At 41.8% G+C, this 25,749-nt stretch overlaps 2 protein-coding genes across 5 annotated transcripts; one reads left to right on the top strand and one right to left on the bottom strand.

The window, feature by feature from the left end:
• Positions 1-41: 41 nt before the first annotated feature.
• Positions 42-8,895, bottom strand: Nep4 (Neprilysin 4). 3 transcript variants are annotated; one of them, XM_064693645.1, is made up of 5 exons: positions 8,824-8,895; positions 3,253-4,907; positions 1,725-2,733; positions 1,251-1,667; positions 42-328 (listed from the first exon to the last, which is right to left on the bottom strand). In XM_064693645.1, exons 1-4 carry the CDS (start codon positions 8,855-8,857, stop codon positions 1,342-1,344), a joined length of 3,024 nt encoding a protein of 1,007 aa, XP_064549715.1. In that variant the 5' UTR covers positions 8,858-8,895; the 3' UTR covers positions 42-328; positions 1,251-1,341. The 3 variants fall into 3 exon arrangements, with proteins under 3 accessions (XP_064549715.1, XP_064549716.1, XP_064549714.1); XM_064693646.1 differs by having other exon boundaries at positions 8,392-8,861; XM_064693644.1 differs by lacking the exon at positions 8,824-8,895 and having other exon boundaries at positions 3,253-5,394.
• Positions 5,459-24,695, top strand: Cpr92F (cuticular protein 92F). Of its 2 annotated transcripts, none has more exons than XR_010437488.1 (2): positions 5,459-7,382; positions 22,989-23,115. XR_010437488.1 is itself a non-coding variant. In XM_064693647.1 (2 exons), exons 1-2 carry the CDS (start codon positions 21,740-21,742, stop codon positions 24,123-24,125), a joined length of 1,149 nt encoding a protein of 382 aa, XP_064549717.1. In that variant the 5' UTR covers positions 21,566-21,739; the 3' UTR covers positions 24,126-24,695. The 2 variants fall into 2 exon arrangements, 1 of the variants encoding a protein (XP_064549717.1); XM_064693647.1 differs by lacking the exon at positions 5,459-7,382 and adding an exon at positions 21,566-21,751 and having other exon boundaries at positions 22,989-24,695.
• The last annotated feature ends 1,054 nt before the right edge of the window (positions 24,696-25,749 follow it).

Below are 25,749 nucleotides of genomic sequence, written 5' to 3'. Positions count from 1 at the left end.
GAGAACTTGCAGACTCAAAACTAATCAGATAGAGAATAATATTCTTGATTCGTTTGTGCATATTATAATCGTTTGTATTTTATTACACTTATCACAAACAAATAATTTCAACTAAATTATTTAAAAATATAAATAGTTAATTACTAAGAAAAATATATATATATATGTATATAAAAGAAAATAATAAAGCATATCATACATTATTTTTGGCACAGTTAGTTTTTTATATTGCTATAAATACACTTGCGAATATATCCTGGTAATTCACGTTCACCGGCAAGTCGAGTTTGAAATACTTTGGTAAAAAGGCCAGCAAAAACTTTGTAAACTGAAAAAGTGAATAAGTTAAAAATCTGTAGACGAATATGTTTGGAACGCCCTTGGCTCTGGCAAATATTAAACATTTTTCTTAATGAAATTTTGCTCAAAGTTAAAAAGTTGTATCTATAGACTAATTTTTTTTTGACATTTTTTTTTATATTATCAAAAATTTGTATTTAAACATTTAATTTTGGATGATATAAAAAAAATGTAAGGAAAACTGCGTAAAATAATATACTAAAAGAGCAGAAGTCATGCTAAGATTTTAAAGCAATTAGAAATTATATTTTCCCAATTCTAGGAAATGAATTTTCAAAACTTAATTTTTAAGCAATAAATTGGATTTTCGTTTTTCTTGGAAATATTTTATGCAGCCCCTTCGCTTACTTATTTTGAGAGTTTTGTATTTACAAAGTTGATAAACTCAAGGAATGTACACTATGTATGAAAAGTTATCTTCGTAAAATGTTCAAACTATCAAACTAACCGATTCTTATAAATTGGGTCATGTTTTTTTTTTTTAATTTGATTGTTGAATTTAAATTTAAACACATACGATTAATTAGCGAATTGTTTGAGTTCGCAAATTGGCGCATAAGAATTGCGAGCTTATTGGAAAGACAATTGAAGAAGTTTAACATAACAAGAAGGAGAACAACAACCGCATTGGGAGGCAGACAGTTGCAATCCAACTTGTGGGCATAAATCACCATTAATTAAGTGAATGTGAATTGTGGCGCAATGGGCCTAAGTGAAGTGCGACGTTGTTGTTGACAAGAACCAACAAGCCCAGCACCAGAAGAGGAAGCTGGCAGCCAACACATACTCCTAATCAAGTGGCTTCAAATGTGGAGCAATTATGAAGAGTGCTTCAGCATTGGAATGCGAGTGAGAAGTGGTTGTGGTTGGGTTTACTGAATAATACTTACAGTTAGCGATAGATCCAACTGGCCTGAATTGGTATTTTTAGGAACAGATCATCTGTAATACTCTTAGGCTATAGGTAACAATCGATGGCGACTACCAGACGCTGCACTTTTTGTAGGGATTCATGGGCGTGCCTGCAGCACAATTGAACTCGCGCGCAAAGTCGTACGAGTTGGAGAGTGTGCCGATGACTCGATAGCGTCCGGGACTGTGTATAGCTGTATTCAGCTTGTTCCGTATCGCTTCCGGCCGCATGGCACCGCACCATACCTGACCGAAATTCAAAAAGAATAGCTGCGGTCCGGTCATATTTAGGCCCGGCAACATCTCATCTTTGGCCTCGTGCGGGTTTTCATTTATCCAACGCATGTAGGCGTGAAAAGCCTGCCGCAGTCCGCCATTGTCCGCAATATTCTCACCTGGGCAGATGACTGATGAGCCATACGATTAATTGGGCTAGTGGATTTATGGCTTACCTTGCGTGCTCTCGCCGTTGAGCGATATGCCCACCTCCTCGACCGTGTAATTGCCGTACTGTGAAATAATGCAGCGGGCGCGGTCGTCAAAGCCGCGAATAGACGAGTCCGTCCACCATTTGTGTATGTTGCCATTGCTATCAAAAAGCCGACCCTTATCGTCAAAGCCGTGGGTTAGCTCATGACCAATGACCACACCGATGCCGCCAAAGTTAAGCGACTTGGGAAAATGGCGATGATAGAACGGTGGCTGTAGTATGCCAGCGGGAAACATGATCTGATTCTTGTTGCGGCTGTAATAGGCATTCACAATCGCCGGTGCCGTCTGCCAGTTGGTTTTATTGACACGCTCGTGCAGCTTGGCCTGCTCCATCTTGGCCGTGTGCAGCAGCACATTGAGCGTGTTCTCAAAGTACTTGTCCGGATGTATATCGATGCCCGCATACTTTTCGTTTAGCTCCTCGGCATTCAGTATAAAATCCGGATAGCCAATCTTAAGCGACATGGCATTCACCTTCTCCTCGGCCAGAAGCTTGGTGGTCTGATCCAACCAGTCAGTGGTCTTAAGTATATCGCGAAATGCCTGCTGCAGCTCATGGGTCATGCGCAGTGTATCCCGCTTGCTGTTGTCGTCGAAATACCGACTCACAAACATGGAGCCGACGGCCATGCCCATATTGGTGTTCACCTGCGCTATGCAGACCTTCCAGCGCTGCGGACTCTCCTCGCGCCCGAATAGCGCATGATAGAAATTCTGCTTGATATCGTCAAAGCGATCGTCCACATTGTTGATGCGGTGCCGCACAAACCTCCACATCATGTAGTTGGCGACAGTGCGTGGCTCTGTAACGGCGAGCAGTGCCACAAGCTGCTTCATGTAATCCACCGCATAGATGACCACCTGCTCCGTTTCGTTGACATTGCGTCCCTGCAGCGTACTCAGATACGCAGTCCAGCCAATCTGTGGCACCAAAGCTTTCAGCTGCTGCAGCGTCATCCGCTTGTAGAGCTATGGAGTACAAGTTATAGAGTTTATTGGTGCAATTCAAAAAGCTACACCCAGAAAAAAAAAATCAGCCACGTATTTTCATGCATTAGAAAGAACATTTCTATCCCGAAACTTCAATAAGTCAGTACAATTTTTTAACTTCTATACAAACAGTTTTCGCTTATATCCAGAATGAAAATTCTGGTTGTAAGTATTTTCTACTTATCGGACGACTAACATATAGCTACTATTAAAATGATCGATCAAAAATTAAGATCATGTGGGATTGTTTTACAAGATATCTTAACCGAACTTGGCATTTACTTACTCCTTGTATAAGCTAAAGCTTATAACATATAGCTCTTTAGAAAGAATCGGTCAAAAAAAGTTTCTTAAAGATAAATCCTCTGCAGATATATCGAGCTTTAATACATATATGCAAAGCAGTAAGCCAGATATTTTTAAATTATTATTTTTTTTTTTTCAAAGTTGCACTGGCATACAAGAATATAGAGCGGCTTCTTGCACTTCACACATTACCTTGGTCACATTGAGTCTCTGCTCCGCTGGCGCTGTAATCGCCGCAAGGCGCGTCTCAAAGGCGATCAGCTCGGTGGCGGTGTGTGATGCATCCGATTTGCTGGCGCCCAGTTTGTTCATTACCTCGGACATGTAGCGCTGATAGGCATTTAGATATTTGGCATTGTTCTGCTGCAGGAAGTATTCGCGAGTGGGCAGCCCCAGGCCGGTTTGATCAAACTGTATGATATTCTCCTCAGAGTTCTTGATATCGGCGCCCACCCACTGCACGATGAGTATGTCATTGTTGTAGCGACGCAGTGTGGCGGCCAGTTGCTGCCAGTTGAAGTGGGTACTGCGCCAATCGGAGTCGAGCACTGGCCAGCCGCCCAGCTGGCGGATTAGCGTGTGCAGCGGCTCAAGGCCGCGGCGGTTGAGCAGCTCGTTGTTCACGCAGGATTTGTAGAGATTCTTGGCCTTGACCTGAGCATCGTGCTTGGGCTTTAAAAACTCATTGGGGCTTCCAGGGCCGGGCGGCACATGTATTGATTCCTCTTTGACTCTGTCCTTGTCTTTGTCATGGTCCTTATCCTTGTTGTTGCGCGCTGTAGCCGCCGCTTCCTCCTCTTTCGACTTTTCACGCGTCGGCTCAATGAGCCGTTTGCGCTTGGTGCCATTGCTGAAGCGTTTATACCGCACTAGCACCCGGTTAAGTAAATGCCGCCGGTGCACAATGTGCCGGCGCAGGCGCTCGGCTTTCAGTTCGGACGCTTGATCTGTTTCAGGCTCCTGTTCGTTCAGTTTGAATACGTTTTGGCGTACATGCGTCTCTGGACTGTGCTGCTGCACATTCTTTTCGAGCAGATTTCGCAGCACCAGATCCAGACTCTCACGCAGCATCTCGAAAGTGTCAAAGCCTGCCTTGTCCTTGGGTATGGGATGCAATTTCTCCCAGTTACCGCAGGCGAACTTGTAGAAATCCACGCAGGGATCCACATGGGTGTTCATGTAACGCTGCATGGTTTTGGCCTGTGCTTGGCGTATATCCTCCCGTGTGCCCTGCTCATTCCAGAAAGATTGCAGCGGGCTATCGAGTAACTGGGATTCCATATTATCCATTCGCTGCTGCTGTGCCTCGCGCCGTTCACGAGCTGCCTGCCGCCGTGACCAGTACTGCAGTGTTTCCGGGTAGCGCTTGGGCATGCCCTTTTTGTGACTTGTGTCAAACTCAGAGCCAGCATCGTCGTCAACCACCGTATCCGTTTCGGTTTCGGTGGGCAAAAACAGTTCATTGCCGAAGCACTCGCGTGGCATGGAGCCGAGTCCAGGGCCATGTGGCAGAAAGGAGGTGCGCGCATCCTTCATTAAAATGCTGCGATCCTCTAGCTCCAAAGTCTCACCATTCGCATAGCGATAAGGCAGACAGCGTCTGGCTCGTTCCGCCAGTGTCTCCAGCCGGGCGCTTTGTGCCCGCGGCAACAGAAACTCATCATTGACTAGCTCATTGTAGCTGTCGCCCTCCGGCAGCAGCGACTCGTAGTCGTCCAGATAGCCGGGCATCGAGTCTGCCGCTAGGCGCTGCTCGCGCATGCGCTGTTCGTTTAGTTGAAGAGCCTGCAGCATTCCGTCCAGCCGCAGTAGCAGCAGCAGCACCAATGTCAATGGCAGCATCACCACTGGAAGCAGCAAAAGCAATTTACAGCATGTTAGACCGGGACACCACTGTACACGACCCGTTTGCTGATTAACCCCTAATCCCAGCTTGACGCGACGTGCACGAGCGGCGGGTGGCGTAGGCGACATTTGAACCCCGTGCACCTGCACCAGCGCCAACTTCAACGGGCTGTGGCGACTCATAGAAGTGCGCGGTTATGAATATGTATAACGAATATGAACACGAGTTGTGAATACGGCAACGAATGGTGCCGAATATGCGCTGTGGCCTATTATACTTTAATTAAACGCAATTTTTTGCGCGTCGCAATTGCGAAGCAATGAAAAATGAATAGCCGCCAACCAAAGAGCCGAGAATCGAGTACCGAGCACCGTGAACCGTAAACCGAGAACTGAAAATCGAGAGCACCGAGCAGCGAGATCTAGTGCGAGCGCATCAGTCGCACGCGCATTGCCTACTAAAAGTGCCAGCTTCGGCTGGGACTGTCCAGTGCGCCGGCCAAGCTGGACGCAATCACGGCGCGCGACAAACAATTGAATGAAGACAACGGCGGCGACGATGGCGACGTCGACGACGCGGCGCTTAAATAAACCCCTCAAAAAAGCATAGATCAGTAAAGAAAAGGAGATGGCGTCAGCGGCGGAGGTAGAGGTGGAGACGAGATTGGCTTCCATGTTGTCGCAATGATTGTGATCTGTGTTTACTGCCCAGGCAGTGTATGAGTGTGCGTGTGTGTGTGTGTGTGCGTATGCTGCCATTCAGTTTGCGCGACAGGGCATAACGTAAATATTGACAGCCTAGCAGAACATGATTGTTGTATTGATATCAATGGGTCTTTGACCTTCCACAAATGCATCAACCTGCACCTAAGCCGATCGCATTGCCGTAGGCCCAGCATTCGACCTATTTACCTCATTTCGAAGCACCCTAAGCGGCAACTTCCGGTTCCATTAATGTGTACTAATGTCGGCTAAACAAAAACAACTTTTGAACAGACAGCCGCGACAACAACAAGAAGTGCTTTAATAATACGATATAAACATTAGCAGCAGCTGCTGCAGCGGTCGCAACAACAAACTTTTCGTTCTCAAATTAGTGTCATTATCACTGGTACACACATTTACACACACACATAGGCATACACACGTACACGCATACTCTGTAAACGGTGGCACCTCCGCTTTGACCTCCGTCCCAGGTTCAGCTTTGAATTGAGTCTAAATTCAATCAATTTAATTTAATTTCACAAAACAATTGGACAGCACAAACAGACAGAACGGACTGGCAACCAAAGCTGGTTAAATTTTGGTTGCTTCGCTGCGCTACACCCTACGAAATGCGGCATTTTAACAGCTGCAATGGTTAGGTCGCTACAATTCAATTCCACATAAGCTAATCTACAAGGACAGGTTATATGTAATTTTCAAGATTCTACTAGCCGGATTAATTTATTTAATAATAGTTAACTTATTTATGAGTTAATTTGAAGGCCAAATTCCCATTAAGCTCATCTGGAATTTCACTGGAAAAAGTTTCTGCAAGTACAAATTGCGCACACCGTGCGTATACGTAATTTCCATCAGCGAAAATGTCAAATGTATTTACTGCTTATATGCATAATCACTGGCCACGCAAACACTCACATATCTAAACACACACACACGCGAACAACTAGTTAAGTGAATTAAAGCTACTTGCGAGGCGAAAAGAAAACTTGCCACTAAATTGCCTTTCGACATCATTTTGGGTTTAGGTTAGTATTACAAGATTATGCGGATAATTGCTGGCATGCGATGCCATCTAATATGACGACACGCAGCTCATGCTCAACAAAATAGCCGACTCCCCAACCACCAACCCCCTGCCCCCTGCCCCATCAACACTCAGACCACCTACCCATCCAATCATTATACATAGAGTACAAGCCTATGGGCATTTTTTGTTGTTGCCGAGGTCCATTTCTCCATCTCGTATCGCATGAATTTGTGTTTCATGGACAGCAAACACGCGAATTAGCTTATGTATGTGTGTGTGTGTTGCGCGTTTGTGTGTATGTGTGTGATTGTGGTTTACTCATTTTGTGCGTGTCGCTGTGAGGTGCATCTGTAGTTGTATTCACTTTGAATTGCCATTGCCTCGTATGCTAATTTTAGCCTTAAACCTTTTAATTAGCGACTATGGCCGAGATTGGAGAACATGTCAAGCAGACACACACACACACACACACACACATACACATGTATGTAAATAGGTGGAATGCACTGCATAATACTTGTAATTGTTGTTGCTGCCAGTTGCCAGTTGCAATTGCAGTCTCCGGCGCTAAAGTTATATAATTGCCAGCCTTATGGCTTTTAATTTGGTTTGGCCATTGTGTTCATTTGATCTCTAGTTCAAGAGCACAATAATCGAATAAATACAAACGAATACATCATGTTTATACAGAGGAAAACTGTGCCATCAGGTTGTGCCAAAGGTAAACGAACCAAAAATGAATCAATTTATGAATGCCTGTGGTTATGTGTGTGCATGCATGAACGACACTTTTAAATGAACTTTTCAATTACGCGGTTAATTAACAATGAGTTGACTTATCTTCTAAAAATCCCCCCAAAATGATCGGCAGCCAGCCAGACTAATCAACCGAATAGCATACGAATAATTACGACAAATACTATTTGCTTATGTAAAATCTCTGTTTATGGCATGTGCAGCATCACACGACAATACCCTGTACTCAAATACATAGGATAAAAAAAAGTATATGATGTCTTTCAGCCTAAACAGCAAATATATCTCTAGAATTCTTAAAACCTTTTTCCACTTTTGTGTAGATCGAGCAATTTTGATAAAGCCGCAATTATTTTAATTCACTTGTTAATTTTATTTATTCCTATCTGTTGTTTAAAAACTACATTGTGAATTACACAATTAATAATTGAAAATTCTAAGTAAGATCCTAATTAAAAATATGTTCACCTAATCTGTAAAATATAATTGAACAGTTTTTATATTAAAACAATTGTATTGTTCAATTATTCTACTTGGTATTTCTGAAATCTGATTATCTTTAAACGATAAAGTTAAAAGAGAAGTTGCACAAGATCGTGTACATGGATACTTCAAACCTGTACATGGGATAATCTGCCATTATAATTACTACAAATTTCATATTTGATTTTAGCATATCACAATTACGATATGTGCTGCCATACTCCAAACTTTGTGCAGGGTATTTTGTATTCGAGCGAGACTATTATTCTAATTGGGATTTGGCATAACACGATATGCACAAATACAACAACAATACGACCGCCCATTGAGAATGATTTTCACATTCGTTATGATATTGATGATGCATGATGAACTCACAATGATGCAGAAATATTTTAGCGAAACCCGTTGTCAGCACTTATGTTGTGTGTGTGTGTGTCTAGTCTGAGCTGAGGTTCACAGGTTCAAACTGTTAAATAAATAACACTCACATACAAACCTTGGTAGACTTCGACACACTTGCTTAAGCAGGCTATCCAGTTATTTCCTGGGCTGCTTATGTCTGCGTTCGCCACGGGCACTTTGAGAATTGATTCAAAACTTGAGTTTGGAAAGGGTATTTGTGTTTTGAGCGTTGCTTCTGCTGTTGTTGTTGTTGTTGTTGTTGCTGCTGCTGCTGCTGCTGCTGCATCTGCCTGTTATCGCCTTGGAGGTGAAGTCGCGAATGTTTTGCCGTGTTGGGAGCGATGCGCGTTGAAGGCGAAATGTTGTTGCGTTTTGATGTGAATGCTGTTGGCGGGATAATGGTAAAGCTACTGGCAATATGCCCAGCACTTTGCTGTTGCTAATTTTAATTGCCGCGAGATTACCGCTAATTGAAATGTGAAAAGCAGCGGGCGCATCTGCTTTGTGGGCGCACTCACAGTGAAAATCAGATGGGGACTCAGCTGTGAGCATATCAACAGAGTTTCTTAACTGTTATCAGTTGACTTAATAGGCAAAGCTCGGCGAGACTACAAAGTGCTTTTCAATTAAATGAGCACGAGTATACTTAAAATAAATTTGTTTTTGTTACTTCGAGAGCAATTTATGTGCAGTGCTTTTAGTGGAATTGCTTTAAGTCAGAATGAAACTAGCCAAAAGCGGCAGTTGACGAAAATCAGTTGAAGAGAGCGATAGAGAAAAAGAGATGGGGTGAGAGGCAAAGGGAGAAAGGGAAATATAGACAGAGAAAGAGGGAGAGAGAAAGGGAAAAGCTGGAGAGAAAGACAGAAAAAGAGAGCGAGATTACAAGATGTTAAACGTTTCAGAGTCTAGTTTAAGCGATTTTTCAACTATTATACAACTTGTACAGCTAAAGTTTTACTGGTTAAATCACACTAGATGAACTTGTAGTTAATTAAGAAGCAGAGAGAGAGAGATTGCGGGAAAGTCAGAGAGAAATGGAAACAGCGGGAGTAGAGTTTCTTACAGCCTTAGGCTATAAGTTTAAGCTTAGCTGAAAGTTGCGTTCAGTAAAATTAAGCTAAAAAGAAAAAGAGTAAAAGATGCTAACGCTGTTTTAAATGTAACATAACTCTTTCATACATCTTAAATTACACCAGCTGAATGTAGAAGTTAATAAAAAGTAGTTAAAGAGAAAGAAGGAGAAACAAAAGCTGACAGTCTCAAGTTTAAGCTTTGTTTTTTGGTAAAACACAAACTTTTAGCTGAAAGTTTTATTTAATAACTATTAGTTAGAGCGAAGAATAGAGGAAAGTCGTAAGATATGTTAATGCTTGGTGTCAACTGCAACCTAATGTATCTTTTAACATATCTTAGTGGCTTGAGCTTTCAGCTAGTGTCATTGCTGCATTTCAAATTCCCGCACTTAATTAGATTCATACAAAACTAAACGCGAGTTGTCAACTCCAAAGTGCGTGCACATAAATTTTAATTTGACATTCGAGTGGTATTAATTATCATGTACAGCATAAAGTGTCCATTAATCAATGGAGTTGGCGTTGTCTGCGCTCATGTACTCGATTGAATGCTTGAATGAACGATTTAGCTTATTTGTTGTCATACTTTGACATGAACATATCAATTTGTATGGTCTGGACCACACCTGAAATGTCGATAGAACTTTGATGTGATATGCTCGAAATTGATTTTGTTTTTTTTTTTTTTGTATTTATTATTATTAACACCTGCGGGCATTAACGCTGTTTGTGAATGTCGTATGCCATGTTGGCCTCTGGCCCCCGCTTCTCATTCAAATGCGATTACACTTTACGTATTTGTTCAACACATTTATTTGTTTATTTGTTATTTGTTCTTGTTTGCTTGTTATTGTCGTAGTTTTGCCTTTATGAGCTAATTTATTTATTAAATATTTAATTGTGTGTGTGTGTGAACTTGGTTTTGCAATATATAAAATGCAATTTCTGGAGTGGCTCCTTCTATAAATATTTTCATTTTAAATAACCTATGGCAATGGGAGGAGCTGTTAATTATTTCTCATTTGTGTTATGCTGTAAGCAATTTATTTACATTGTTTTTATTAGTTCTCTAGTTCCGTTTAAGGCATGAATATTCATGCGAATATTAAACGAGTACAAATGTTGGTGTAATAAACGTAATAGATTCTTCAACTTGGCGCAGACATTGATGTCTTAATTAGTGTAAAAATAAAAAACTGCAATAGAATCTAGAACTAATATAAGACTAATTAAACTGTAACTTAATTAATTAGTTTAAAATAAATAAAGTTGGTGATATTTATTGTTTTATAGGGTATTTGAAGTAGTTGTAAAGCTGCTTAAATAACGATGCACTATGCGTTAATTAGCTAATTAAAATACAACAATTTATGTAATTTGCAGCTAACAAAAACTGAAATATTATGTGTGCAATTGAAAATTGAAATTCTAGCTTGCGCACTTAATTACAATAAAATCTACTTGGCCAAAACCCATTTCAGACATTTCACTAATGCAGCGCATTCACAATTCCATTTCAAAATTGTCGCCTCATTTATTTACCCTAATTATTGTAAAAGCCAAGCGACAGGAATGACAGTGGAAAATGTTTTGAATAGTCGCAGATAGAAAATGAAACCGTTGCCCACAAAATAAACGCGATTCGAGTGCACTCGAGTGCTGTCCGAAACTGCAGTTGGAGCTGTTCCCAAAATGGGCAACGTTGAGCGGCGTTTTTAATACCTGAATATTTGTGTGCATAAATCTTATGCTATCGATCATTGTCAAGTGGCTAGATAATTTACAATAAATCTGTGCAGCATTAGAATCCGACAGAGGCGGGCTATTGCTGGGCGGTGCCAGCGCGGCGTGTGCGCAACCAAGAGCTGCAGCAAAGCGAGCAGCATACAACATAAATTAGGATAATTACAATTGCACCCACAAGTGCCATTCGAGCCGTTGTGGTTGTTGTTGCTATTTGCCGCGGGGCAACCAAGAATTTTGATTGCATAAACACCAACTGCAACAACAACAACAACAACAGCTGCAACAACAACCACTTGGAGTAGCCCAATAACATTTGCCGCAAAAAGTTTATGGCAAGCGAGTGGAAATGGAAATCCATTGGGCCGTCGTTGTGTTTGAAAATTAGCCAAAAAAAAAAAAAAGTACAAACCATGGCAATTACAATAACACCAGCAGCAACAACAACAACAACAGCAGCAGCAAGAGCACTCAAATCAGGCAATGAAGCGAGAGGGTGCCAAGTGGAATTATCGCCACGGTGGCTCTGGTTTGCGGTGAGTGGACGTGGCGTCCAAAATCCACAATTAGGAGCCGCCGAATTTGGCCGCGAATGTTTGGCAACTCTTTTGCATACCCGGGCCTGGATTGAGTTCCACTGTCTCCACAGCATGTTCAGTTAAATTAGTTGCCCAAGCGCAAATTTAGTTTAGCAACTCATCGGCAGTGGGCCCGTTGGTGGTTGTTGTGGCTGCTGGTTGGCGGTTGTTGGCTGGTGGTTGGTGGTTGGTGCAGGCGTTGCCATTCCTGCCGCAATTGACCAACAAGCCGCACAACAAAATCAATTAAAACGAATCGCTGGAGCAAAGTTCCACCGGCTCCGGCAACTCAAACTGTCGGCCAACTGCCAACTGTCGGCTCGTTCATCCGTGACTTTGCACTTTTACGATGGCAGCGGCAGCGGCAGTGGCAGCGGCAGCCACGACTAACGGTAACAGCGGCCGCAATTGCAATTCCAATTGGCTGACCACCCGCCCGCATCAGTTGACCAGGCTGAGCTTTTGGCTATCGCCGGGTTGCGCATGCGCAAAGGTGTTGCACTCTTGCAATTGATATGGTTAATAATATTGCCCGCTGCCGACACTGAATGCGAGCATTTTGTAGGTTGTTGCTTGGCTGGCCAAAATAAATAACAATTTGATTGCAACAGCACCGACTTGGCAAATGCTCAGCTGGAAAATAAGTAAAGCGTCTTAAAGACTGAGATACGTATCCAAGTGATAAGTGGTATATGTATTTTTAGATAAATGCACATGGACATTAAATGAGTTCGACATATTCAACTATTAGACTGTGTTAAGGAAATTATTTTTTTTATCTGCAATTGATGTGAGTTGTCATTTAAAAAGGTTGTACTAGAAAAAAGACTGACGTCTCTTAGAAATTTTAAATTAAACAAGTGATTAAACATTTAGTCAACTTAAAGCCTACACAGCAGATAGACTGGACTAAGTACAACAAGTAAGAGGTTCTAGTCGGGAGCTCCCGACTAGGGGATACCCTTAACCCTCTTCTTCCGACAGGCGATAGGTATAAAATGAAAGATACTTGATATATATATACTGTTCTAGAAGCTACATGTCAAGTTTGGTGACACTAGCTCATATTATTTACCGAAGTTGCCCGAAAAACCGGATTTCGATATCGATTTTAATCGATTGGAAACGGGGCAAAACAAACTCGATCTGCACGGGGACTAGGAGGACATACAGCTAAAATTTTAGTCTCTAGCTCTAATAGGTTCTGAGATCCTTGCGTTCATACATACGGACAGAAGGACAGACAGACGAACATGGCTAAATCGTCTCGGCTATTGATGCTGATCAAGAATATATATACTTTATGGGGTGGGAGATGCTTCCTTCTGCTTGTTACATACATTTGCACAAATACATAATGCCCTTTTTACCCATTTTCAATGGGTTCAGGGTATAAAAAATAACTTTAGCCGAATATCAATAAAATCCGAAATAAATCAACTGGATTATTAACTAAGAAAACCCGAAAGGGTCCGTGGTTCGGTTCACGGTGCAAACGATCTCCCTACTTTTAGGTTCCTTTCGTGATTCTTATTTTATAGATCTTTGAACCATTGATTCAAGCTTTAATTTGTAATTTTTTGTATTTGTCATAATGTTGCAAGCTGCATATATATTTTCATATACAAAATTTCGTCTACTACAAACGGTAAGAAAACTGCGAAACTGAACGCATATTTCACCGGGACCTCCTCGACTCAAGAGTAATCAACTCAATTAAATTACAGGTGCTACATAGAAATTCCTCAACTTGAGAATGAAACTATTATTTTAATAACATTTGTTGTCGTAAAATTCCCAAAAAAATAATGCTTAAATTCTTGATTTAAGACCTTTTTTAATTACGCAAATAACTTTTATCAATTTTTATAAATTTTTTCAAATTCACCTACCTGCTAAAATTGAACAGGTAATGCACTATTCTCACATTTATTTTTTGACGATGCGATTAAGCCAGCTAATCGATGAATCGCTTCCACAGTCGCACAGATGCTTAATAGTTTTCTTTTGTTATCTTTTGTGCTACCAATTACATAGAGTGTTGCAAGTAGTAATTTGTAAAGTAGCCAATATTGCATTTGTACTTAATTATGGTGGTTAAAGTACACATTCTCTTACCTTAGCCTTCTTTTGCAGGGTTCAGTGTGCTGCCAGTACCAATTATTGTAGGTTCCCATAAGTATTGAATAAGAAAAAAGACCTCATTGAACTCGACATTGCACACATCGATTAGTCACTCCATTCATTCACTTGCGAGTTTTGTGTGTGCTGAACTTCAGCCGTGACATTGACTTACAATTTGCTGGCATACGCAAAGTTGCCGCTAATCGACACGTTGCACAGCTGCAACTGGTTTTCATTTTTGGCCGCACCTCAAGGCTGACGACCCGGGAATTGCGTATACGCAACGTGCGGAGCATTTGGTAAAAACGTCTGTATGCGTGTGTGTGTGTGTGTTGTTTTGGTTGCTGCTGCTGATTTGCCACACTTGTCGCTAATAGCGTCAACAAGTTGCGTTGCTTTCCATGCAATTTATTTGAATTCAATTTAATCCGCTGCATTTTCATTTGCTTTTCGATTCGTTTGCGGACTTTCACGCTTATTGCGGTAAATTTCATGTTGGGATTGCAAGTGACAATTCGATTGCCGCATGCCGATTATGCAAAATCGATTGCGGCAATTAGCTAGCAATAACCCAAAGATAAAGCAATAAATGGCATGCAAAAAGATTGCGGCCAATTAAAAAAGGACCTGTCGCCGTGGAGATGGCGCAGGCAGCGCGCAATTAGCCGATTGTTGAAATTCCTGTGAAAAATGCTATCCCCACAAGAAGCAGCAGCTATCCAATTTTCACTACTTCTCGAAACTTGTCTAATGGTATGCGTATATTTTACATTTGTGCGCTTCCGGCTAGCTCCACTTGCTCCATTTGCGTTGCTTAATTAGTAGAAGTTAGTTAGCTCTGGTCAGAAGTCAGCTTGTAGCATGGCCAAAGCAAATTAGCTGCATTCCTTTGGGCCAATCTCAATCTCGACATCTTTTGCTGTCAGATCCGAAAAGTCAAAGGTCTGCCCGGGCAACTGGTTGTACGTTGCTGTCATAGACCTAGACCTACCTATCCGATCAATCAATTGAAAAGTTACAGCTGTGACCTTTGTTATTTCGTAGGCAGCTCGTTTGGCAGCCATTGTGGACATTTTCCGTTCCTGTCATTGCATAAATTTGAAAGTGAAACTGAAGCTGTCAGTTCCACGATTAGATAGAGATGCATAGGCGTAGAGAGAGGCATAAACGTGCGACACTTGAGCGACATTTGCTGTTGTTGTATTTTTCCTTTTCTTGATATTTAGATATAGCCATTTACTCGGATTTGAATGCTGCTGATTGGGCGTGGGCATGCAGAGGTGTCACCGACGTGACCTTCAAATAGGGCATAAATAATAAAAGTGCCTGAAATATGAGCAAACGTAAATATGAAATGAAGGCTTCCAGGCTAGCTGACATGTGGCCTGAGCGTTTGTCAAAATACCAATTAGATTTTTTTTTGTTTTGGTGATATATTGTAGTAAAAAGGTTCGTGAATCCTTTCTCACAAAGCCAATTTGTTGAAGCCGTCACAGTATTTAGAATGTATTGAATTATTTAATGATGCGGCTCGTTAAATATTTATTGACACAAAGTATAAATAACGTTAGCTTTGCAGGCATATTTAAGTTTTCGGTTGCATTAAATCTTAGGGCTATAAGCACTACTTAGTGGCAACAATTTGACAAGCTTTTAAAGCTCTTGTTTGATCTTTGTCGAATAGTTTTAAAAGCGATGCTATCTGCTTATCATTACATAAGTTGCTAGGAGCTTCCAAAGCACATTAAAGCTATACATCTCTAAGAAGGTTATCACAATTTACAAATACTTACAATGCGCATGCAAGCTTTAAGCTAGGTCATTGTGTCTCAAAGTAAGTGGCTACTTAAAAGTTAATTTGGACTTAAGTCGAATAAAAAGTTAATGATTTCACTATTTTTATGTGTCTTTCAACATCCTGTGCATAATTTTACCAACTTTTGCTGTGCTCAAGCTCTGCGTTATGCTACCCATGATAAAGTATCAAAAGCTGCACCGTATTTTATAGCATTTTATGTTGTACAAATTTAATGCCACTGAACGCTTCAACATCCTTAAAAGCAGCAGCAGCAGCATCTCACCTTATTTTATACGCTCATTTCAGATGGCCATTGAGCAGAGCGGTTCAGAGCACCGAATCCCAGCCTGGGCTACGCTCTGCGCTTGTTTGCTTAGTTTTTTCCCAGCAGTCAACTCTACTTGCAACGGCTGCCACCGCACGTAGCTGCTTGCCCCATCAAGCCGCGACGCCGCGACGTGTTGGGTTTGGTTTGGGGCACAGATTCGCTGGGTGGTCAGCTGGTTGCTGGAGTGCGCAACTCTGACTTTTTGGCATATTTTTATGCATGTTGGCTGACTTTATTTTTTGATTTTCTTTTTGTTGTTTGTTTCTGCTTTTAATATCAGAGGCCAAACAGTAAGCCGCGCCCCCAAAAAGTTGCCCGGCCGTCATTTCATTCGCTTGTGCGCACTTTATAGACATGAATTTGGACATAACAGCGTGGTGCATGTGGCTATTCACGTTGTTGCTGTGCGGTTTATGTGTCACTTTCTTGTTTTTTTTTTTCTTTTGGGTTTGTCCTGAAATGGATATCCATTCGTTATTTTAGCGTCGTTTTGCTCGCTTATCGTACGCCTGCAATTTCCATGTCAAATACGTTGAGGGTTAAAAACTCAACTGAAGCGCGAGAATTCGTGATTGTGCGGCACGTGCATATCCTTAGCAGAATTATCAGAATCTGGGCGGCTATCAATTTGCGAGCCGAGACCCAAGTCATCCGCAGCTGTAGGTGGCCTGTGCTGCTCGCGGCACCTGTGCCGAATTGCCGCACAGTTGTCAGGCAACTGGCCTCAAACATTAAGGCGACTCAAAGTGTTGCAAGCGCGCCACCCAAAAGACTGGTTTGAAGCGTGTCAAATTGCTTCAAGTTGTATGCCAGCTGCTGCTGCGGCTACAGTTGGTTGCCAGCCCGCAACTGGGCCACAAAATGCAATATTAATATCAATATCAATATTGGAGAACCAACCCACGCGTTCAACAGGCCACTGCACCCAAATCGCATCCCAAACAAATTGCCATCTAATGCGCTGCACACAACTGGCCAATCAGTCATTTTCCACAACAACATTTTCAATTTGTTTTCTATGCGGCTTAAGTGGCGACATTTGCTTGGCCCTTGCTGCAGCAGCTGGCAATTATCTGGCAGCAACTTGGCTTGTGACAGATGCGGACCACATGCCAGGCCAAAACACTGCGCCTCCATTGCTATCCAATCCACTCCCCCCCCCCCCCTCTCTCTCGCTCTCCCTTTCCCCTTCAGTAACGCCTTAATGACAAGTTAGCAAGTTAGTTTGTGCCGTCCGTGTCCATAATTTTCGTAATTTCATGTTAGGGCGGCCACCGTTGATTGAATTGAATTATCTGCCACTCAGCGCGTATATAGCGAAGCCAAATCCAATCCAAGTCCAAATAGAAACTGCAAGTGCATGGCGATCAACTGCGACGGTTAATGCTTGTTTATGGGTGGCAGTTCAAGTCTTAGTTCGATCTTAGTTTGCAACGCTTTTTATCTGTGGCAATAATTGAAGGCAATTAAATTCATAAATTTTAATGATTTATTTTAGCTTTGCTCGCTTAGCACATTGCATTAATTCTTTAGCTCAATGTACAGGGTGTTTCCGCTAGGCAAATAATATAACTAGAAGTAGCTGTGCTCTGATAACAAACACTTTAATTCAAGGAGATACAAAAGTTTTATTTTTTTAATAGTATGTATTGACGCAGCATTTGATTGGAACCTGGGTTCATCATATTTGTGTTCAACAAACTAAATTTAAAAATAAATATTGATATTTTTAATCAAAAAGGATTTGTTTTAGCAAGCTTTCAAGCATGCTATCTGAGTCAGAAAATTGTTTAGCATTAGAATAAGTTTTTAACAGCTCTATCCAAATATTTCAAATAAATAGTACTTTTTCAAAGCTAGTATTTTATCTTAAGCTGTTGCCAACTGCATACATATATCATTAAATATAATCCAGAAATATGGTCTACCTGTTCCCACAACAAGCTTCAACAAGAAGACCTTGAAGACCTTCCTCAGATTTTCAACATATTGTTTTAGTCCAGCGCAGGGCAAATTCCGAATAAAGCAGCAGAGTACTTGCCAGTAAAATAAAAAAACTTTTTGAAACCTTCGGCAACTGCTACTTAATACTTCATCCCCGTCTAAGCCCACACACCGTGTATAACCGAATCCATAGCAGAAAGAAACATCCTGTATTCACATATGCAATGATTTCTCAGCAATTAGCTAAAGATAATTAACTGCAAATATTTGAAGCAACTGCTTGTGTAAGAACAAATAGCACAAGACACATGAAGGTAACGAAATACGAAATACACCCATACACCCATTGCTTGGGCGCAAAGTCACACCCCACGGTGCGCGTCGACTGCGTCCGCCTGGCCAAAAGTCAGCCAAAGAGTGGCGGCTGCGCTTCACTGCATCGCTGAGCAATGCGGAGCAGCAGTTGCTTTAATGACTACCAAATAACCAACCAAAACTGAGGCGATTGCAAGAATTTCAATGCCAGCTGCGGTTCGGTGATGCATGACAAGTGGAAGTCGAAGAGGTTTGCTGTGATTTTCCAGGCTAGACGGACTTGGTTTAGAATTGCGCTGGTGATTGCCACGTGGTTTTCTGGTTGCGTCGTGTGGTGTTGCATTTTATTGTCTTTGCTGGATAGCATGTGAATATTAATTGGTTTTAATTGCAGCGGGCCAAGTGTTGGCGTATTCATTTGCCTAATGATCCAGCAGGTTGAACATTGGTCAAATGCTCAGCTGGTCAATTGGCCGACTGGTTATGTGGCCAACACCCGCGACGACTTTGTGGTAGAATTCGCTATAATTATGTTGTTTTACAGCTAGTGCAATTAATTAAACATGATTTGCTTATGAATATGGATTGTCGGACTGCAAGATAAACGACTGCACACAACACCTGCCGTTCAATTCGCTGGCAACAACTTCTCAAAAAATGTATTTATATCCCAAATAAGCGATTACTTTTGATAGCTACAAATCTGAACAAGAATAACTAAATATTCGCTGACAATCGACAAGACATTTGGCTTGCAATTTACTGCCGCATTTTGTGTTTTATAATCTCCCATTCTGTTGAATGCCACAATTTGCATATACACATATTCGCATACATATATACTGATAAATAAGAACAAACAGGCAGCATTCGCCAACGCCCACGCCCACTCCCACGCCCACCGAGTATTGCCTAACTTATGACCTTAACTGTACTCTAGCTGATGTGTACATGTATGTAAATGCCTTGAGTTTGTGACTAATTGTAGGGCATTGAGGGCCCTGAGCAACAACACCTTTTGCTGAATCTCTTAAGTTTGCAGCTGCTATTCAAGAATTTCCGTTTTGGTATTTGTTTTTTTAATTGTAGCATAGAGGGTATTCTGAATGGCATTAAACTTAAGTGCTTAAAGTTCACAAAGCGTATACGTAATATATTTACTCTAATGGCTTTACAATTTGGAATTTTACAACTATATAAAATACGATTAAAAGCGCTTTTAAAATAGATAAATAATATATAAAAATGTTTGAAAAGGGAATCTATAATTTTGTTAGAAAGTCTTGATTTTATGGCGGATCAAAATGGCAAACAAATGTGTTCAAATTGAATTATTCAAATTGGGTATTGCACAATTTCCAAAGAATTGAGCTTTATGATAGCAATTCACACGATTAATTTTTTTTTGATTGGCTTTTAATATTGAGAAAAACAAACAGGTGTTAATTTATGTTTAACAGCACTAGCTTTAACAGGAATTAATTGTTGCGAGCGAGTATATAAATATTTCGCAAAGCCAACCCCATTTCCCACTCGTTTAGCCTGCTGCTATATAATTTAAGCTATATTAAAACTAATTAAATTTTGTAATACGCTAATATAGTGTCATTTCGCCAGTAAATACAATTCGCTGATATATGCTATTATTTTATTAACACTTTTATCCAGTTCTTGATTTATGCACATATGCCGCACAGCTTTGCGTGTACCGCACCCATATGAAATGATAATTATAGCTCACAAATTGCAGGATAGGTGGGCATACACAAATCTGTAGATTGCACTTGAGCAGTTCAGCCCACATGTCGGCAAAAAGATGGAAACAAAAAACAGAAAACGACGAAGTTTACAAAAACTAATAAAATGAAAACGAAGGTGACAACGGGAATATAATTTATAATGTTGCGCATGCTGCAAAAATGTCAAAACACACCCGCCACGCCCCCAAGCAAACAGAGCACACGTACATTTTGTAGGGGGAGTTCAAGAGAGTAAGCTGCATTTGGTTTATTTAAATGAAATTGGCGCTGACGTTGCATTTGAGGCAAGCTAAATTAAGTTGCGGCTATGTGTGCCACATGCAAGACACACACACACACACACACACACACACACACACACACACACAGGCACACACATGGGGCAGCAATGGATGGCGCCTATCGAATGCAAATGATCAAACTCTCTGTGCGGCGTTCGTTATTAAATGTGTTTCTTGTGTTGTGTGTGGCAGGTAAAACAATAAAGCAACAACAACAACAACAGACGTTGCAAAGTGTGGCAAATGCAACATCAAGATTGAATGAACTCCAAAGAAATGCTGCAACATGTGGCAACAACAGCAATACTCTATTTTATGTCTTTTGTTTTGTACGCTGCGCTTTTGTTTTTAATTTGCAAACTTTTCGTTTCAGCCCGTTTTCGATGCAGTTCAATGATTAAAGAGGCAAAACGCCCAGAAATTGGCTTACAATTTTTTTGTTTTACGATTTTTGCTTTTGTGGCCCGTGGCATGTTGCAAGCTGTGGCAATTGCAGCTCCCTAAGCGTCGCACTAGCTTGAAAAATATTCATAAGAATTTTTTAATTTGCTGCCCATGCCGCCAAATACAGGCCCCTTGTTAGCGGTTGATGTGAGCGCTTGCGGGCGTGGTCTGTGGGCATTTTTTGGTTTTTGTTTTTTATTGGAAAGGCACGCGGCGATAAGATCGAACATAAACTGAATATACACCAAATAATGAGTACTAATTGTCCAATGCACGGAAGTTCAATTGCCCACACATGTGAAAAAGCGTTCACAAACAGCCGAAACTCATAAAAACCCGCCAAGATAGCAATTAAAATTCTTTTCCGACGTGGCCATAACGCCTGAGTCAATCGAAAGCAAGGTCAGGGCAGCATTTGCAGTGACAAACGCAAAATGCAGCAGCTGTATTGGCTAACCACACATCGATATGCGTATGTGTGCGTATAGCATTTTTATAGCTATAAACCCGCTAAAATGTTAGCCGTATTGGCTGAGTGTCTGGCAACATGCATTGGCAACATTCGTCGCTCGTTTCGGCTGCCACTTCGGCTTTTGGCTAAAACCCGCTTCGAGCCGCGATTAACGCTGTAATTCGATTACTCTTGTGCCACATTGTTCTGCTATTGGTCTCATTGTAGTTACTGTTATTGTTGCATGTGTGTCTCTGTTTCTGTCTGTGTGTGTGTGTGTATTTGTTGCTCTGGTTATTACTTGAGCTTTTGTCTTTGTCTTTGGCTCTGCGCAGTCGCCGACGTCTCAGCCGACGCTGTCTCTGGCGGTATATATTAGAGCCGCCAGCCGACAGTCAGCACAGTTCGTTAACAGTCCTAGTCGAGATTCTAGGAGGTTCAACCAGCGTCCAACGACCAGTGACTGTGTGTGTCGTCGTGTGTGTGTAGTTTGTTTTCTGTTACTTCCCAGCTAACCCAAATCCTTTAAACGGCCAACTACCGTTTTTAAGAAATACCAACTCAACTTGTGATTAACATTTTGTGAACAAATATGAAGCCATTTGTAAGTAAAAACAATCCGTGCTTATAAAATCAAATGAAAATAAGTTATATCAATATTTGGACTAGCATGTGAAAAGGATAATTAGCTGTAATTTATGTGCCAAAGGCAACTACAGTGAGAGTATATTTGAGAAACTTTATAGTCCTGAGATGGCTAGAAAGGGTCCTTAAACAAAGTTATTTATTTTTTATTTTATGCTCTATAGTATCTAGTTTAAAATTATTCAACTACCAGTTTATAAATAACTGAAGTGGATATACTTAAATAATAAAATTTAATAGCGTGATAGAATTTTCCGAATAAGTTGCCTTTTGTTTTTTTTTCTAAAATATTAGGTTAACTGCAAATGTTCACATATTTCTTGATTTTTAAAAGTTCTATACTATACAGCAGTACTTAGTAGGAATATAGGAATATTAAGGGTGTCTACTAATTTCCTAGAACGCAACTGAATATTGGCTGTGAAAAATAATATCAAAAGCAAAATAGGACTCAAAGTTTACATAGAAAATAAATTATATATTTTCGAAATAACGCTTTGCAATTATTTGGAAAATAGAGTGTTCTGTTCTATTATTTTCGAGTTCTTCTTAAATATAAAATGTAGTTTTCCGAAAATTTTTAAATCTTATTTAATTCAAATATAGCTAAAATATAAAGTGTACGAGCGTAGCGACATTGGAAGCGTTTATTCTTCGACCATCGTAGAACAAGCTGCGCGCTGTTTAAAATGTTTGAGCTGGAGGTCAAGTGACACAGAAACCACCCAGAAATCAGAAACAGTTGCCACCAACCACAACGAATTTCAGTTGATAAGCCGTTGACATGTTGCATGTCGGTTAGTTTCGGCCTCCTCAGGCGGCTTAATAGCTGCTCCACATAATATTGGCCTCGTATGCGGTAATATTAGCTACTCGGCTGGGTGGTGCGAGTATCTCGAATCGAAATCAAATCAAACGTTTCGCATGACGGCGCCTAACAACAGGCCAGAGATATGTAAGAGAGGCGTGTGTGGTTGGTCCGAGCAGTGAGAGGCGATCGGACTGCCAGCCAGGCGAAAGTGAAGCGAAAGAGAAATTGTTTTAGAGACTGACTGACCAACTGACTGACTGACGAGCACTATAATTGCGCCGCCAGGTGGCACCAGCTGTTACGTATCAGCATCAACTATGGCATAAGCTCGGCTAACTCCTAATTATACTCTCCCTCTCTCATTCTATCTCTATTTCGACAACAGTTGCTTGCCGCCGCGCTGCTCATCTCGACGGTGTCCGCCTCTTGGCATGGCGCTGTCTCCACACAGTACCAGCATCTGGACCCTCATAGCCACACCTATTCGTACGGCTATGCTGATCCCAACTCACAGAAGCACGAGACTCGTGCTCATGATGGCACCACGCGCGGCTCCTATTCCTATGTCGATGGACACGGCCATCTGCAGTCCGTGGCGTACACAGCAGATCCGCATCATGGCTTCAATGCCGTTGGCACCAACCTGCCGCAAGCTCCAGCCGTGCACCATGCTGCTCCCGTTTATGCCGCCGCTCATTCCGCCTACGTGCCATACGCTCATCATGCGCACGGCATCCACATCCCGGTGCTGACCCATGATGGCGTGCCCGTAGACACACCTGAAGTGCAACACGCCAAAGCTGCCCACGCTGCTGCCCATGCTGCTGCTGCCCACAATGCTGGCGGCCATCATCTGTACAAGCGTTCGATCTATGGCGGTGGCTGGGCCTACGGTGGTGCTCCTGCTCACGTGCCGCTCACCCATGATGGCGTCCCAGTCGATACTCCTGATGTGCAGGCTGCCAAGGCCGAACACTATGCTGCCCATGCCAAGGCTCTGGGTCAAGTGGCTCATGCCCATGGCGCTCCCGTCGAAACTCCTGAGGTGCAACACGCCAAGGCCGCCCACTTTGCCGCCCATGCTGCTGCTCGCTCTGGCCATGCCATAGCGCCCATTGCCCACGGTGGCTACCATGTGCCTGTGATCCACAATGGAGTGCCCGTCGATACGCCCGAAGTGCAGCACGCCAAGGCCGCTCACTATGCCGCTCTTTCTCAGGCCTCTGCGCACGGCAGTTCGCACAACTCCTGGGATGATGGCCACTATGATGGCCGCTGGGACGCCAGCCACGACAGCCACGCCCAGAGCTATTCCACCGGCTATGCGCATAAGGGTCCCATCCACATCCCGGTCATCCACAACGGTGTGCCCGTGGAGCCCGCAGAGGTCCAGCATGCGCGCGCCGCTCATCTAAACGCCCTAGCAGCGGCCAGTCACGGCGGCGCCTCGCACGGCGGATACTACGGCGGCTCTGCCCATGAGGACGATGGCCAGTACCATGGGCACTACAACCACTATTAAGTCGAGGATCTGCCAGAGGCTGCCATTAACCACAACGATAACGACGAACATTCCTACATAATCTGCCCGATATACTTCTGTTTCACTCTAACGACTACCGAAGCAAGCTAACGCTTAAGCTACTGTCTCTATCACGCTGCCTATCTGCAACTACATATCTGCATCTCTGTCTGACACACACTTGAACGGTAAACGACTACACACGGGAGATTTGAGCTGCTGTCTCATTTGCCCGCTACCCACTCTGACGCCCCAAGTAGAACCCGATGTACTCTTTAACTATCGAATTATCAATAATTATTTTCAACTCTTTTACTCTATCTATATTTCTATCTCATTCTTGCGCACTGTTAACTGTCAATATCGAATTTTCCCATTCTCTAGTTGTTCTCTTTCCACTTTCTTTTCCTCTATAATTCCTCGACTTATTCTTGATTCGAGCAACGCTGAACGAGTATGTTGTAAATAATTGTTGTAATTTTCAATGTATCTTGTACTAAATATGTATCTATATATTATATGAAACTGCAAACAGACAAATAAACTGCAAAAATGTATTTGATCACAAAACTAGTTGCATCTTATTTCGGCATGGAATCCTTTATTTTTTAATTTAAAAATCCGAAATAAAACTGGGATTTCCGAAAATAAGATATGTTCGGGTTTCGCAACTAACATAACTTGGCGATTTGTATATGAAAGTATAAGGCGACAGTTCTTTTAAAGGCTGTCTTGCGGCAGCTTGCAATGTAAACTTCTTTCTATGAAATCCTAATTCTAGGAATCCGTCTTCCGGGAAATGCTGAAAGGTCTGCCTTTCGCCTTTCTATCCTTTTATTTGCAACATTGCGTTAATAAAAGCGAGTTTATTGTATGAGTTACCTAAGGCATTTTCTACATCACATGTACATATAACTTAAATATAGTTCTTGTAAAGTTGGCTCAGTGGAATATTCATTGAATCGGATAATTCGTTATACTCTTATCGCTTTACCAGACAATTCTTAAGAATCTCGGTCATAGCTTCTTATATATAGTCCCGAGTTCCGATGAGTGCAAAAAATTCGCATTTCATGTCTCATCTTTATTCACAACATTGAGTTAATGAACTACGAGTTTATTCAATGAATTTTCCATTATATCCGTTTACCTCTCGACTAGGTTTTTTTACCCTTTGAATTGCATTTCATATTCATTCTATGTGTTCACATCCTTTGCAATTCCACCAGAATGTTAAAGTCTGTAAACCTTGTCACATACACACACTCAAACGAAGACTATTCCTGACGAGCAGCACAAATACGTGTACATATGCTGATGTATTTACCGTGCAGGCGATTGAAATGTGCATATGCCATTGAGCAGGAACACAAAAGTCTGGGGCTCTCGACGGAAATGTTGCTAAAGGTTTCAGTGGAAGCGTCGAGCGCAGACAATCAATCAATGCGGAAAAGCGAGTGTGTGTCATTTTCATTTTTCTGATTCCACATTTCCACGTGTATACTGTGCGGGCACATATTTGCTCACATCTATTTGCGGGTAATTCAGTAACAAATATGTAATAGTCGTACGTGGCTGCATTTCAATTTGTGCGAATACTTGGTGCTGGCCTCGGACTGAAAGG

The sequence above is a fragment of the Drosophila montana genome, unplaced genomic scaffold (assembly GCF_035044405.1).
Source record: "Drosophila montana isolate Dmon_TW-CO22-7 unplaced genomic scaffold, ASM3504440v1 contig_3733_1, whole genome shotgun sequence".
NCBI lineage: Eukaryota > Metazoa > Arthropoda > Insecta > Diptera > Drosophilidae > Drosophila > Drosophila montana.
The sequence above is the reverse complement of the archived record's forward strand: the minus strand, read 5'-3'. Positions and strand labels throughout refer to the sequence as shown.

Bases quoted from the DNA above. Each gene is read 5' to 3' on its own strand.
- Nep4 (XM_064693644.1), bottom strand. From the start codon at position 5,088: ATGAGTCGCCACAGCCCGTTGAAGTTGGCGCTGGTGCAGGTGCACGGG. The intron at 2,734-3,252 runs GTAATGTGTGAA...TGTACTCCATAG, and splicing joins AGAGACTCAATGTGACCAAG to CTCTACAAGCGGATGACGCT. The intron at 1,668-1,724 runs GTAAGCCATAAA...TCATCTGCCCAG, and splicing joins CAACGGCGAGAGCACGCAAG to GTGAGAATATTGCGGACAAT.